The 16,899-nt window shown below is 43.7% G+C and overlaps 1 protein-coding gene across 4 annotated transcripts in view; it reads right to left on the reverse strand.

Annotated features, from left to right (window-relative positions):
• Positions 1 to 16,899, reverse strand: part of USP30 (ubiquitin specific peptidase 30) — a 1,160,327-nt gene that overhangs the window by 666,537 nt on the left and 476,891 nt on the right. For all 4 annotated transcript variants that reach the window (XM_069619452.1, XM_069619450.1, XM_069619451.1 and 1 more), the window contains one exon: positions 9,217 to 9,262. In XM_069619452.1, the coding sequence (XP_069475553.1) occupies positions 9,217 to 9,262 (46 nt within the window). The remainder of the gene's footprint in view (positions 1 to 9,216; positions 9,263 to 16,899) is intronic.

Genomic DNA, 16,899 nt, shown 5'->3' on the forward strand with positions numbered 1-16,899 from the left:
GAACCTACCCACAAGCCACATTTCAGGTTTGTAGCATGTTGGGAAGTATGCTGACAATTTCGAACAGACACACACACATATATCCACAAATGTACCTTTTTAATATATAGAGCTATGGCAGTGCAATACAGACAGCTTAAAAAAAGTTATTAGAAAATTTATATTTTATACTGTACATTGCCCACACCATGGAACCTACCCACATGCCACATTGCAGGTTTGTAGCATGTTGGGAAGAGAGAGAGGTTACCTTCTCTTTTGATAAAGGATTTTCTTTAACTAAATTTAGTTGGGACACCTATTGCTGGTCCTATTTCATCTGTGGAATTCTAGCTTATAGCTGGTTATCTATGGATTGGGGTGGAAGTAGTTATATGCAATATGTTCTTCCTGCTGTTAGACATGCTCCTAAACCGCCATCACATCATAGAGACAAGGTAAAATCGGGTTGGGACACTTTTATTGAGGGCATGGGATACTTACTGACTGGAATAGGCACCAAGCTGAAAGACCAGATTCTCAAGTTAGCCCTGCTACTCAAGGGTTCTATGTGATACGATAAGGTCGATGCAAAAATCCTGCGGCAAAAAAAGATAATTTTTATTTTTATTTTGCACTTTATATGTGGCGGTGGGGGGCTAGGGGGAGACCCCCACGCTTGGAGTTTCTATAATCTATGGTTGATTTTTCGATACTTTTGTGATTTACTGCATACACTTACTAATTGGATTTGTTGGAGAAGAACAAGTTATTTACCAACTGTAAGGTTATTTCGACTGGATGTTCCTCCCACGTATTCCTCATCTTGTGATATTCGTTTTCACCTGCTTTGGAAAAAAAAATTCGGCAGGGGGTGCTGTGCTCGAGGTCGTGGCGTCGATTGTCCCTCGACGGGCTTCGTACCGTGTCGACGTCACTGTTGGTATAAATAGCTCGAGCCATGACCGTTGGCTTCAGTTCTGTTTTTTCGAGGAAATATTCGTGGAACACTCAGGTGTGTCCTGTGACTGATAGGCCCACCGTGAGAGGAAACTGTAAGAAACGTAAACTGTACTGCGGGGTAGGCTGGGAGGGTCGATGAGGAATACGTGGGAGGAACATCCAGTCGAAAGAACATTACACAGTTGGTAAGTAACTTGTTCTTCGAATGGATTGTGTCCTCCCACGTATTCCTCATCTTGTGATAGACTCCCATAGCAGTGGTCAATTTGGAGGTGGGAGTACTAGTTATTGTTTTAATGGACGGAATGAAGTACCGCCCTGGCAAATAAACCCTCATTGGAGGAGGAGGCATCTAAGCAGTAATGCTTGTTGAAGGTATGCATTGATGCCCATGTTGCAGCCGAGCAAATATCTTTTGCAGGGACTCCCCTCTTCAAAGCCGCAGAAGTAGCCATTCCCCTAGTGGAATGGGCCCGTAGCCCATCCGGTGGGTCCTTTCCTGTTAATCTGTAGCATTCCAATATAGCTAAAATGATCCAGTGGAATATAGTTTGTTTTGTCACCGACAACCCCAATTTACGACCTGTATAACCCACAAAGAGTTGGTCATCTTGACGTAATTTTGACATTCTTGAAATGTAAAAACTGAGGGCCCTTTTGGGGTCCAGTCTATGCAGTCTCTCCTCTTCTTTACCCAAATGAGGAGGAGGATAAAATGTTGGTAAAATGATTTTTTGTTACAAATGGAAGTCAGAAACTACTTTCGCTAAAAAAGATTGTTTAACCTTAAGAACTACCTTGTCCTTGTAAAATGTGGTATATGGAGGTTTACATGAGAGAGCCTGTACTTCACTAACCCTGCAGGCTGATGTTAATGCTACAAAAAGGACAGTTTTTAGTGTTAGAAGCCTCAATGGACAGGAGTGCAGAGGCTCAAAAGGTATACAAGTTAGATATTTAAGAACTAGGTTTAAATCCCAAGTTGGGACATGAAACCGTACTGGTGGATATACATTGGTAAGTCCTTTCAGGAACTAAATGATTAATGGCATTTTGAAGTAAGAAACCTCTTCCGAGGAGCGCTTGAAAATGGACAGCGCAGCAAGATATCCTTTCATTGTTCCGATCTGGAGCCCCAGATTGGCTAGATGCAATAAGAAAGAAAGCACCATTGGGGTGCCACATTGAAAAGGGTCCACATCCTTATCTTTGCACCAGTTACTGAATTTGTTCCAACGGCACCGATACAAGGATTTTGTTGCTGGCCGAAAGCAAAATTTCCATTATGTTGTCCGGAAGGTCCCAATCCCTGTATCTCAACCTCTCAGAAACCATGCGTGAAGATTGAGTGTCTTGACCTCTGGATGGAGAACCCAACCTTCCTCTTGCGAGAGAAGATCCTCGCTTTGCGGAAGACGTTTTGGAGGGCAGATGGACATGTCCAGAAGGTCCAGGTACCATGTCCTCCTGGCCCAATCCGGGGCAATTAGGATCATGGTTTTCCTGAACTTTCTCAACCTCCTGATTACTTGAGGAATCACGGGGACTGGAGGAAACGTGTACAGTAGGGGGAAATCCCAGTCCACCACGAACGCGTCTCCTAGAGCTCCTCTCGGGGGACAGTCCCTTGAGCAATACTGTTCGCACTTCCGGTTTACCTCGGTCGTGAACAGATCCACTTGAGGGGTTCCCCAAAGGGTGAAGATCTCCAGAAGGACTTCATGAGCTAACTCCCACTCGTGGGAGACTGTGCTCTGCCTGCTCAGTGTGTCTGCCGCCGTGTTCTGCTCTCCGGCTAGGTGAACTGCCGATAGAGATTCCTTCCCGTATTGCCCAGAACCAGAGCTCCATTGCTTCTCTGCACAGTGGGAGTGATCCTACACCTCCTCTTTTGTTGAGGTAGTACATGGCCACTGTGTTGTCTGTCATTATCAGGACATTCTTTCCTTGTACAGAGGGCAGGAAGGCCTTCAGCGCTAGTCTGATTGCCCTCAGCTCCAACAGGTTGATGTGTAGTTTGGACTCTGATGGAGACCAACAACTGCTGATTGTCAGATTGTTGGTATGAGCTCCCCACCCAGTGAGTGAGGCACCCGTTACTACTGTTATCTCCAGCCATGGTTGCCAAAAAGATTACCCTTTGAGGATGTTGTCGTTGCAAGACCACCATAGTAGATCCTGCGCAACTGCGCTCGGGACTTGCAGAAGATCCAACATACTCCCCGAGAACTGGGACCACTGAGTCCTGAGGGCCCATTGAAGGGATCTCATTCTCAATCTGGCCTCTGGCACCAGAAAAATGCAGGGTGCCATGAGGCTTAGCAACCTCAGGAAATCGAAGGCCGGCAGATGTTGGGCTTTCTGGAATTTTGTTACCATCTGCAGAATGTGGAGAGCTCTTATCTCGGGAGGCAAGGCTTTGGCCGAGGAAGTGTCCAAGACTGCTCCGATAAACTGGAGTTTTTGGGATGGTTTCATGTGGGACTTCTTGAACTTGAGGGAGAAGCCCAGATTGTGAAGGAAGTGACAGGTGATCGACAGATGTTTTTGAGCATGTTTGGGAGAATGTGCTCTGATCAACCAGTCGTCCAGGTTGGGGTAGACGTGAATCCCCCCTCTCCTGAGACTCGCTGCCACTACCGCCATCAGCTTGGTGAAAACCCTCAGGGCAGAGGACAGCCCGAATGGCAGAACTCGAAACTGATAGTGAGAACCGCCAACTGTGAACCTCAGGAACTTTCTGTGCTTGGGATGGATTGGCACATGAAAGTAAGCATCCTGAAGGTCCAATGATACCAACCAGTCTTGGAGTTGGAGAGCCTGAAGGATCTGAGAAAGGGTTACCATCTTGAACTTGTCCTTCCTGAGGAACTTGTTTAAGTTTCTTAAGTCCAAGATGGGTCTCGATCCTCCGTCCTTCTTTGGGATGAGAAAATAAGGGGAGTACCAACCCTTGTTCCTCTCCGCTTCAGGTACATGTTCTATTGCACCTTTATCTAGCAGGGTAAACATTTCCTGCAAAAGGAGCGGTTCTGTAATTTTGGTCAAGTTGGCTCCCGGTGGATGATCGTGAGGCCTTATTAGGAAGGGAAGGCAGTAACCGTGAGCTACTGTTTCCAGTGCCCAAGCATCTGAAGTAATGTCCCGCCATTCTTTCAGATGCTGAGAGATTCTGCCTCCCACTGGTGTTTTGTATGATAAGGCCTCAGAGTGATTTGGAGGTGGCTGAGGGTAAAGATGCCGTTCCTGAAGATGGCTTTGTAGTATTTCCTCGTCCACCACGAGTGAGATTTCTTTGCCCCTTTGCAAAAGCCTGCCCTCTTCCTCTTCCAAAAGAAGATTAGTAACGAAAAGGACGACCCCTCCAGGAAGATGAGCCCGAATAGGGTTTCTGAGGTTGTCGCATGGAGGCACTAAGGGATTTAGCTGCCGCTTTTGGAGGTCTGTAGTTTTCCTAGGCTCTTATCAGCCTTACCACCAAAAAGCCTCGAGCCATCAAAAGGCATGTTGAGAAGCCTGGCCTGCACATCTAGTGCAAAACCTGACTTTCTCAACCACGCAAATCTGCGTAGCACTGTGCTTGATTCCATGGATCTGCTAATACTTTCAGCAGTATCCAGTCCAGACTGGAGACATTCCCCCATTGCCTCCTTCCCGTCTTTGACAATATTCAGGAAGCCTTCCCTTTCCTTGCCTTCCGGAATATGTTCAGCCGCCGCCGAAATGCATTCCCACAGGGTATGTGTGAACCTGGCTAGGGTACAGGTGACACTGGTTGACTTTAAGGCCATGCTACCCGAAGTAAAAACTTTACGGGCCCAAGCATCAACCTTCTTATCCTCTCTATTCGGAGGTATGGTTGGATATGCAGTTTGTCTCGAAGTAGTTGCAGCTTGAATAACCAGACTTTCTGGAGTGGGATGTCTATTCAGATATTCGGGATCAGAAGTAGAAGTTCTATACTTCTTATGAAAATTGCTGTTTACCGGAGCAATGTTGTCAGGGCTTTCCCAGTTCTTTTCCACTGTTCTCTGAAGCGCCCTATGGAAGGCGAGAACTGGATCCTTCTGGGGGCCCGAACAATCATGTCCGTCATATCGCCCTCTTCAAAAGTGGGGGAGGCTCTACCCCAGCCCTTATATTCTACCACTCATTTCATTAAACTCCTGTACCCTGGATCTGTATGTTCTGCAGGGTCAGGTCTTGCAAACTCTAATATAGGTGTTGTGTCAATGCCACTAGCAGAATGCAGAGTCTTGCACAGGTCTCTCATTTTAGATTCTGGGTCTATAAATTCTTCTGGAACTTGTCTAGTGCCATATTGCATTGAGATTTCCTCATCCTCAGAGCCAGTTTCTTCAAAAATTGAAGACATAGACTTAAAAAAGTCTGATTTTGGTAATGGCGTAAATCTCCTCTCCTCCTCCTGAGTTTTCGTCGAAGGAATGGAAGGATTCTTCGAAAGTGTCCAAGGGATCTTTTACGACCCCGATGAAGTCTTCGACAAAGGCGTCGAAGACGTTTTAGGCTTCGATATCGAAATTGTCGGCGCCAACGAAGTTGCAGATGTTTTCGACAACTTCTATTTTTTATGAGGTGCCGGTGAAACACTCGACTCTCGAAGATTCCTTGACGATTTGTCGACTCAAGTTTTACGGGTTTCATCCATACTAATGGGTCTTACCGCAGTAGTTCCCGACTTCGCTGTGTCATCCAATGGAGCAACCGGGGCCTGGCTCTTTTGGGGTTTCTTTGAGCGGGTCGAGGCCGCATTCTCAAAGACCTCCATCATCTTTCTTCTAAAGTCCTCCCATTTTCTGGGGGAATCCGATTTAGTAGGACATCGAACCAATTCGGTCGATGTATCGGATGATGATGAAGGAGATCCATGTCTCCTTTTAACTTTTTTAGAAGCTGAAGATCACCTCGATCTACTACGAGATCGGGATCTCTTGGAGTGTTTCTTGTGACGTTCCGATTCTTTTGAATTGGACGATTTTTTATGTCTTTTCGACAATGCCTTCGAAGTGGCCTTCGAAGCCTCATGCCCCACCGCTAGTTTACCTTTCCTCTCACAGAGGGCCTTCTCCGTCATAGACTGACAGGAGCCACAGTCGCCGGTTCGATGATCTGAACCCAGGCACCAAAGACAGATGCAGTAAGGATCGGTGACTGACATCTTCGAACCGCATTCAAAATACTTCTTAAACCCAGTCTTGGGTGTATAAGCAGTAGATGATGATGACATTTTTTGACAGAAAATCTCGAAGCGCGCCGTTCGAGAGCGAAGCAATCGGAAAAACGGAACTGAAGCCAACGGACGCGGCTCAAGCTATTTATACCAACAGTGACGTCAACATGGTACGGAGCCCGTCGAGGGACAATCAACGACACGACCTCGAGCACAGCAACCTCTGCTGAAATATTTTTTCAGAAGCAGCGAAGCTGGCAATAACGAATATCACAAGATGAGGAATACGTGGGAGGATACAATCCATTCGAATGTATCTGTCTATACTCTGATAGTTCAAGAAAGGCTTATGATGATTAAAACCAGTGAAGAGATGCTTGAGAATGACCCTATTTTAAATATTGTAACCCTCATGTAAACACCTTCAGAGTCCATAGAAATCTGATGTATTTTGGATGTGCTAATTGGGTAAAAATACACTGCCCTTCTTACTACCTGTGACTAAGCAAGGGTTCGAAATTGAAGATCGCTATTTGAATCATGAAAAACTTGGACATTAACCACAGTTTTAAAACCTTATGAATTTTTATCTAGTTAATGTACTAATATTATGATGTATTGCACTATAAATAATAACATATGTATAAAAGAAACGAGGTATAGTAAGTGTGGAAAGTGTATTTAACTAAATCACACCAAGAAATAAAATATATTATTCCCTAAAGAATGAAAATAGTAATAGTGTACTGACTATTAATTTTAAGGACCTAGTATAGCTTAAATAAATTCCATTTTGAATCATATGCTTACAGTCAGGGTGGCGAAGAAGAAGATTGGTACACTAACCAGTATTTCCGTGCATGCTAGCTTTCTGCTGCTTAGCCTGTTTATTCATAACCTAAATTACATTGTAAACAGCATATTCATGTATTACCAACCGAAGCAGCTTTAAAAGAAAGAGAAGGCATTGGGAGTCTTAATCGTATTATGAATACCCATCTGCGTTGACATCTACCTTAGGGTCACATATCACCTCATCGAAACATGAAACTTAGTCGCCATTGATACTTCTATTTGTTGCACTGGAGTAATTGTATTTAAATCCTACATACATTTTTGATAATAGGGTGGGGTAACTATTAGGATTGCTTGGGGATTCCATGCTGCCCATTCCTGCCTTCACCGTGCAGTGCTACTATTAAAGACTTACTGAACTAACTTCACTCAAGATTCAAGTCCAGCATCTCATTTCCGTCATGCTCAGCATAGCTCGCATTGTGCTATAGATAGAATATTTGTATTTAAACATTTGTATATTGCAACATTTCCCTATGAATGAGGTGTAACTCTTGCAAATCTGCATGAATGTCAACCAGTGTGGAAAGCAATGCTTTACATGTATCTCTAAATATTATTAATGCTTTTTGTAGGGCGGGCTTATAGGCCCTGCTACAGGCGTATCCATAAACCGGAGGTGTGGAAAAAGACAAAAGGTTGTTGGCAAGAACAATGAATCTTCATTCACATGGCTTGTTCTAGTCTGCCTCCCTCGATCTGCCCCAATGTGTCAAAAGCCTGCTTTAAATTGAAGTAAAATAGGGAATCACAACACACGTGGAAGTGTCAGTCCAGAAAGAATAGACACCCCCTCGATCGTAAGGCACTATACTTTGTTGGCCGAAGACCAACCGCCTCATGTGTTTAGTAATAGAAAGGTGTAGCAAAAGCTTAATCAAGGTGCCGCCATTTTAAGGTGACTGAAATCGCCATTTTGTTTTCTTCTTGTTTTCTCTAACATTGCCTTTTTGCCTCATGTAAAACTGCTTTGCTGAAATATTATTCTGCTTCACTGGTGCACAATGCAAGGCCGCGAGTGGCATGTTGAAACATAACGCAGTAACCCGGATAGAAATACCCGGTCCCCTCCCTCGCATATCCTTGGAGAGTGAGCAGCAAGGCATTCTAATCAGTACAGCAGGTGCCAGCTAGTCTGGGTAAGCACAGTAGAAATGCTAGAGCGAACATTAAATGACTTGAATTATGCTCTTCTTTGCGGCCCCCCTTTCCTGAGTCCGGTAGAGCCCTGGAGAGCAAGTTGACCCCCAGTACACGAATAGAAACGAGAAGATAGCAAGGCCTGGAATGTGTCTCTCCCTACGCACAGCTTGCTTGTAGAAACAGAAGCACTGTGTTCTTTAAAACAAAGACTTATGTCTGTGAGCTTACAAAATTGCAAACTGTTACTAAATGAATGTTTGAAGGTGTCATACTCGTCACCATTGTCAATCATCGTGCCTAGTTCAAAGGAAATGCAGTAGGGGCGGTATAAGTTGTGACACTACTGATTACTAGATGCTTGTTTTGTATATATGTAACTGTTGTACGAATTTCTCTCACTTGCATCCCCCGAGGTCTGGTAGACGCACGTCGCGGGACGTGGGACCAGTTGGCCAACTGAGACTATTTGCTTTGCAATAAATCCTAGATTTTGGGAATACAACCTCGTGCCTGGCATATCAGTTCGTGTGTGGGGATTGTGCCTTGTTTCCATACATGAGGGTCCCTCAGGGGCCCCTTCAGAAGAGCTTTGAATTCCTAAACAGAATATGTACTTAGTATATATTGTTTCCAATAAAGACAAACACAGTAATAAATGCCCATACATATTTTAATTCAAACATAAATTACCAAAAAAAGAACAAATTTATTTTACTGGGAGCCTCATCTAACTTCCATCCATAATTGAAAGGACTGGCAGAAATAAAAATAAACTAGCTGCCGCCAGAATGGCTGTCTTTAAAGCCACACAGAATACTTAAGTACCATGCGGACCGGGTGCAATGGTATTGGAACTTTTTGAAATGTATAATAGAGGTGAAAACTGGTGGGAATTTAGACTAGCAATACGATCTGGGAACAGCAAAGTTTAAGTGGGAGGTCTCATACAACAGGATTGTTTTGTGAACTTCACGTTTTCACACGTTTTCATACGACATCACAAACTTTTGGCTTATTTAACAACGGATTCAAAAACATGTCTCTAATTGTTACATTTAGCAGTGAGAGAAACAAATCAGAATTACCTTGAGATCTGCAACTTATCTGTTTTTCAGGGACTTCTTGATGAGCCTAAAGGAAGACATGGGAATAAATTAACATAATCCTGTTTATTACATTTTGGAACGCATGTTGCTCCAAAGTGTAATTTGGCAGCGGGTGGTCGGTACATGTTGACATAGATGTAAGCAGCACCCCATCTCACCCCAACATTTTCATCATTTGCATAGCAGGGTGCAAATGTGCAGGGCAAAAGGTAATGTTCATATGTGTAAACTGCCTTTTGCCTACGCTATGCTGTGATAAATGCTCGTGAGCACTGCTTGTCGTGCACGCATTGTAAGCAGTGTTCACAATTACATATTAACGAATGCTGCCTTCCATACAAGCATCATTTACAATGGATCTCTATGGGGTCCGCCTGCTTTATCCAGGTGCATAAAGCTGGCAGACCTCAACGAGATCTCCAGCATTTGCACCGACAAGAAACTCCATGCTGGAGCATATATGTGGCAGAGAGAAAGGGAGGTGGTGGAAATGCAAGTTGCGTTCCGTCTCTCCTCTCTGCCATACAAATGCATGAAAATATGGCGTTAAGTGTTTGAAAAGCGTTACAGCCTTACTCAAGGCCTTCACGCCTTTCAATCATGTTATGCCACAATGGAAATAAGCTACATTATGTATCGAGTGATGATGACTCCAAAAATAAAAGCACATGTTATATCTAAAGAAAGATTTCCTTCCAACATCTAGTCCTGGTACAGACAATTGCCCAGCTACCAAACAACCACTGTGTAACATTAGTCCACTGTTCAGTTGGATTTCTCTGTGAAATACAGAGTAGCAAAGTAACCTCTAGCCTTGCACAAGCAAGGGGGATATGATCACAATCATCTGACTATTTTTATTTAGCTAGCAAAAGTGTGGGTGGGTGACACAATCAGAATCCAAATACATTATGACAATCCTGCATGGAGCTTTACACATGGCTGCATTAACAATAGATGGTGGTAAACTCTGGTACTGCGTTAATGGAGTATAGGTGCAGCTGGCTCTGGGTAGTTGAATAGGCTTGTATCTTGTTGGGAATGATGCATCCAAAGTGGGCGCTGTGAACAGCAGAAATTAAACTGGAAGACATTATGAAACCATGCACTTTTAAAGGGGATGTTTGCAAGAGCTACAATCCTGCATAACAACTAAATCCGCTGAATAAAAACCGAAAATATGAATGTGATCTGCAAATAAAGGACTTACAAAATAGGTTAGTTTGACAGGGATACTGCCATATTTTAATATGAACATATATTTTAGATTAAATAGAAGCAAAGTTGTCTATCGGAATCCAAGACACATCTCAGTTAGCAGCACACTTAGAAACGTTTGATGCAGTAATTTTTAAAGGAGGTGGAAGCATTGTGACTTTACACTTATTTTGCCCAATTGACCTCTTGACAATGTCATTTTGCTAAGAGGAGGGATGAAAAGGAGCATGTGATTCCTTCTCCGGAAAAGGGGAGGAAGAAATTTGAGGAATCCACCTATCCCAGAAAGATCTACACACTCTTATCCAATCAGGGGCAGAGGACGTACTATGGCGACGTGTCCTGAAGTGCACGCATCCAATGAAAACTGTGAATGAACAGACCATTTTGTCATGAATACCTCTTAAAGAGAAGGGCTATTTTCTTTAAAAGGCTGTAACTATACAGAGAAGGACATCAAGTGCAGAAAAACGGTGTCATGGAAGAATACCAGGGATCTCATATGGTGACTGGCTGATTTGGAAGAAAGTCATTCTGCAAGAGGTCCAAAGCCATCCAGGGGAGGCTCATTCCAGACTGGGACTGAATCAGAAGGAAGTGCACAATGCTTAGGTGGCAGAATATGATTACATTCAGATGGAGCTGGTTCCTGGAACTACCTAAAGGCCCTGGGAGAGAGCTGATATCCAGGAAGTGGGGTGAGAGTTGCCAGAGGGAGCCAGTAGAGGGACCACCCCTTGCAGAGTCCTTCAGCCTTGTGTCCTCTAAAGAAAGTAGATTAATGCTCTAAATGAATACTTAAACGTACATCTCCATAATAATTTAATATGATACTGGTCACTGCTTAATAGCAGTACAGAATACTTATCAGAAACACTCTGACCATTCTAGTGGTTCACGACAGCGGATTTAAATAAGTCTCTTAAGAGTAAAGAAGGTCTTGACGATGCTCAGGCCTTGGAGGGGCCGCAAGAGCAAGCACAAACCAGGAGTGAAGGTGTAAGTTGTCACGGGGGGAGAGAGTCCAAAGGTGGTCCAGGACTTGAGGACCATATGGCCGGAAAGGCAGGCTGAAACTCCGGGCATCCCCGAGACCCGGGAAGGGTGCAGGGACAAAACCGTGCTTCCAGGCAGGAGAAGATGACTGTGTCGCAGAGCGAGCAAGGCTCCAGAACGCCACCAGAACCCAGTGACTGTGCCCAGTTGCCTTCGAGAAGCCGATAACTGCACAGATCGCGCTGTAAGGTATGCGGGTAGCCGGAGAGGTGCTTGAGGCCCAAGGAGGTGGTGGCATGAGCTAAGAGGATGTGTCAGGAGGCTCTTTGAGCCTGAAACCGTGGGAGAAACGGTTGATTGAACATGGACTTGTGCTAAGGCTTGGCAGGAGAGTGAACTACTAGTAGTAAACTAAAGTTGGAATTGAGAGTCTGGGACTTGCACCCACTTAGACAACTGTTATACTAAAAGACAGTCCATGCAGTACTTGGCAGGTGAGTAAAGCAAGTCCATGTGGGACACCATAGCCTGGGAGTGCATTCAGGTTGTTGCTCTTCGTCGCAGTTCCTGGTGGAAAGAAACCAGGACTGACAACCATGGTCAGGGACTCACCAAAGCTCGGGGAATGTACCCATGCTGTTCTTCGTCACAGTACCTCGTGGGAGGATGCCAGGGCTGCCAACCAGAGACAGGGACCCACCACAGCTTGGCAGTAAATCCAGGTTGTTTTTCTTCGTTGCAGTCCCTGATAGAGGGAAAACCATGTCTGCCAATTCGGAACGATGTCTAAACTCCTTTTGCTTTTGCAACTGTACCGGGTGACCGTTGAAAAGGAACCAGGTTTGCCAATCAGGGTCAGGCATCCAGGAACAATAAAGAAGCCAGAGAAGGGCCAACTAGGGGACCGAGTTTGGCCCTAAAATAGTTGAACTTTTCGAGAAGCCTGAACAAGGTCGGGGAACAGAGATATTCCCCAATACTTCAAGGTCTAAGATTTCAGAATAGTCTTTCATCCAGTGGAAGGGTAGCACTCCCTTTGGGATAGAAGGACCCCTTTTTTTGTTTAGTTAGAGTGTGGGAGACAGAGTTAGGATTCTGACATTGGGACTTTTGCTTTGGGCATTCTGACATTAGTTATTTTAGTTGGCGGAGGGAAACTCCTCGTAGAGTTAGGGCGAGATAGGGTTTTCTTTTCCTTTTTACACTTGAATAATAGTTTCTAATAATCAACATGACCCTCTGTGTCAGAGTCTTACTTCTGCACCATTACAAGTGATTACAAAATGAAAAACGTTTGCCCTGTGATGGCTATCATTTCAATAAAAGTCTTGAATTAAATATTTTTTGCTAGTTCTTCAAGGGACTACACAAATGGATGGTGAAAGGGAGAATAGGATTGCAACATACACATGGGTTGTCATGTCTGTTCTCACATTACCCGCCACCAAGCCCCTTGCATTCCCTGTTCCCACTCATATACCCGACGGCGGCGGCAGCTGCTCGCCAGGAAATGGGGATTCCCAGCTGGCAAACCAGGGTCCTTGCGGCCTTTTCTTCATTGGCACCTGCCGTGGCGTTTTCCCCATGGCTATCAGCATTACACTGGCACGCGGTGCTCCCCGCGTCACGTGGTCAGGAAGCAGCCTCTGTTTACATCGCGGGTCAAGTGATGCTCAGCTCGCGGTCCCGTGACCCGTGTCATGTGACTGTGCCTCTCATTCAAATAGAGCAGGGAAATGCGGAAGAAACGCTTCACAGCTGTTTCTTCTGAGCTCTGTTTGGCGTTTGAACTCTCTTGGATTTTCTGATATTCACGACCACGGAATGTTTCACGGACTGCCTTTGTTTTTTCCCTTGGATTCCTCCGGTCTAGCCTGTCTTTTGGATTTCGACCTTTAACGCTGCTACCTGGATATTGGAACTGGACTCCCTTGGCTTTGTCGTTTTTCTGGCTTTCGACCTCATTTGTGGACTGGACTGCCTAAGGATCAACAACGCTGTTCTGCGCAGTGGCTCAGGTGCTTCCCAGAGTGCTACCAGATCTTCAGCCTGCTGCTGCCGCCGGCTAATCAGAAGCTCTGCTTCACTGTACTACTCAGATTGCCCCCCACCTCAATTAGGTAAGCCCCTGGTTCCAATCCTTGGTCATCCTGTATACCTCTCATTTGTCACTGTGTGTAACTTAACCATTCCTTGCCTTACAGTGGTCGAGGGGTTCTTCCGGCCTTCCCGGTTCCAGGCTGACGGCACTCTACACCTGTGGCCTCAAAGATTGCATGGGTAGTGGTTTCACTGCTTCCCGTGTGGTACTTGGGGACGGAGGTTCCATGTATCTGCACGACCATCAAGACAGAACATGGGTGGGTATGCATCTCCCCCTCATTTTTCTATAGGAAATAGAACATCATTCGAAAAAGGAACATTTCAACTGGACTGCAATTGAAAACCGCACCGAGGTCATGGTTTTCACCATAAGTAAATGCCTGAGACCTATAAGCGAGCAACTTGATTAATTCGCCAATATAATATCCTACATTTGTGCTTGCATTGCATTTCTGAAGTGATGTTCTTTGCATTTTCCTAAACAATTTAAGAGGACCACTAAATATAAATTGATGCTTTGATTTTGTTTTACCTATAATGTTAAAAAGTCTTATTCTGAATAAATGCCCATCCACTTATAAAATGTTTGTTCTGACTGAAAATTAAATGCAATTGTATTAGAACGGTTCATAGAAATGTAGAATTATACAGAACACATTAATTTCGAGACTGGCAAGGTTCGTTTCCGGCATAAATATTTCAGGCACATTTCCCTTGTATAAGGCGTGGGGAGCCACTCATAATTTATTTTGTGGTCTCATAAAATGAATGAAAAATATTGTTACATAGCTAGTTTTTTGTTCCAGAAAGTGGGAGGGAGATTGTGGTATGCCAATTCATTAAAGGTTACCCGTGTCTGTAAAAAAGACCTGAAATAATTAACTGTCAGCATTTTGTTTGGCGGTAGGCTGTTAAACTTCCTTGAATGAGTTCACATGCAACTGAAATTGAAACTGTTGTCACAATGCATGTGTTTTCTTCTGAATGAATCAAAGAAGCTGCACGCATCTGTTTACTGCGCCACAATAAGATTTGAAAGACTTGAAGTTGTTGCCAAAAAATGAAAAAATGATTTATTAATAGCCCTTTGTTTGATGACATGTGTTTCGGCACAATCCCTGTGCCTTCCTCAGATCAGGGCAATGTCTATTTGATGCCACAAAATTGTATAAGTAAAGATGTGCAAAATGTCATAACGTGACGATACAGCAAAAAACCCCAAATTGGGGCAACACAAAAAAAAATTATTATAAAATCATATGTTTTACACCATTAACATAAACACAAAAGACACAAATGGAACATTTATTGTATGATAAATTAGATCACATCCCGTAACATTACATAAAAGTCATATAGAATTCAAAAACAGCAAATCAAATAAATTAAAAAAGTTGTGTAAGTAAAAGACAATTGTAATTAAAACATACCATTCGGTCATCGAGATTTCATTGGAAGAGTGTGGAAGTGGGGGTGAAGAATAATTGAAAATATAAGGAGGAGAAGAGGATAGGAGAAAAAAGAGAGAAAAGACATCCAAATTAGACGATATATATACTAAATAAAACTGCGGGATATGTTTAGTGTATAATCGGAGAAACCCAAGTGGGTACAAAAAGCTTACCCATCAACTTATTTGTCAGCTACACATTAACGTGGTTATCAAATGAGTCCCATCAGACTCTATTCGTCTTCTAAAAAGTAGAGGTAAGACATAAAGGTCTGTTTTGTGCATCAATAAATCTGTGTGTACTATGACATTTCAGCCAATTGATTTAAACAGATATATTATAACCAGTCCGTGAGTACGGTTACATGCTAGTACCGGTTAGTTTTAGTGTCGCATTGTTTACCTCTAACCGCCTATGCGTTCGTTTTCGCGGTGCTCCAACACGATTATTTAAGGGTGTATTAGATTACCTGAAGTGTGTGCATGTTCTTTAAATTATTGTGACCATGCTCTGTCTTAGGTGTTCATGTTGGCGTGTATACAACCATGAGGGTACGAAAAGAGTAATGCGGTTTCACCCGTGTAGGTGAGGGGGGGGGAATCTATTGCCGTCTGCAGTGCGGACCCTGAGCTGATTGGTGTGCTAAGGGGTGGGCTAGATAGCCCCCTTAGGTTTTACCTGAAAATTTCAAGATTCACGGATCACATGTCGGATTACCAGGATAGGAGTCGCCATACCGTTTCCTTTGTATATAGGATGTTACTATAGTAATCCTAGAAGTCCTACCTCTATTTCCATCTTGTCACAGCTGTCGGCCATGTTTAAGAGCAAAAAACATTATTGTTGCCAATAGGTACGTACGTTATAGCGAGGATACTTTGGTCCTGCAGGAGTGCGTTCCTATGATACATTGAGAGATCATTTATCTCGTTAAATGACTTAATTACAGTGTCTCAATTGATATTCCTGCAACAGAGGTAGTCAATATACACCTTACACTGTAAAGAAATATTTCATTTCAATGAAGAATGTGCAATATTGTCAAGAAGATTTCAAGCCAGGGGCTATTCGACTAAGAGCATTGAGATTGCACATAATAAAGCACAAAAAATACCGAGAATACAGACTTTGACACAACGGGCTAAACCTATTCCATCTGACAAGGTACAATTTATTACCACATACTCTGCAGACAAGCATATTATCAAGAAATCTCTCAGAAAATATTGGCATCTACTTAAGTTGGATCCCCATATTGGGGCACTTATACATGATCACCCGTCGATCTACAGAAGAGCAAAAACCTTGAAACAGAGTCTCAGCCCGTCACTACTACCAGAAGAGAGGAAAGAGGCAACTGTGACCTGGCTACAAGAATTGAGTCCAGGTTTTAGAAAGTGTGGCACCTGCACGATGTGCAAACACGCTACACCGACGACAGATGTTTTTAAAGCAGACAACGGACTTCAAATCAGGATACGTGAACAGATAAATTGTAAAAGTAAACCTGTCATATATGCAATCATCTGCACTTGCAGGAAAATCTACATAGGGAGTACGATTCGTGAACTTCGCTTCAGGATTAGAGAACACCTGGCAGTGATCGGAAGCCAGGACAAGAATCTGCCTCTCGCTGATCATTGGCAGCGCGCACACCAGATGGACAACAAGCAACATATCAAATTCATTGGTTTAAAAAAAGTGACTCTGGGGTGCAGAGGAGGCAACCAGGAACTGCTATTACGCCAGGAGGAGGCCAAACTCATCAATTTCTTCAGATGTGTGGAAACTGGCCTCAACACAGACAATGAAATGTCATACTTTCTATGACTTTTGCAGACTGCTCTTTGCATTGAACAGATCGCCAAGGGAGCATTTTGCACTAAGAATAATG

Source organism: Ambystoma mexicanum, chromosome 10 (assembly GCF_040938575.1).
Source record: "Ambystoma mexicanum isolate Mex_15411 chromosome 10, UKY_AmexF1_1, whole genome shotgun sequence".
NCBI classification, from domain to species: Eukaryota; Metazoa; Chordata; class Amphibia; order Caudata; family Ambystomatidae; genus Ambystoma; species Ambystoma mexicanum.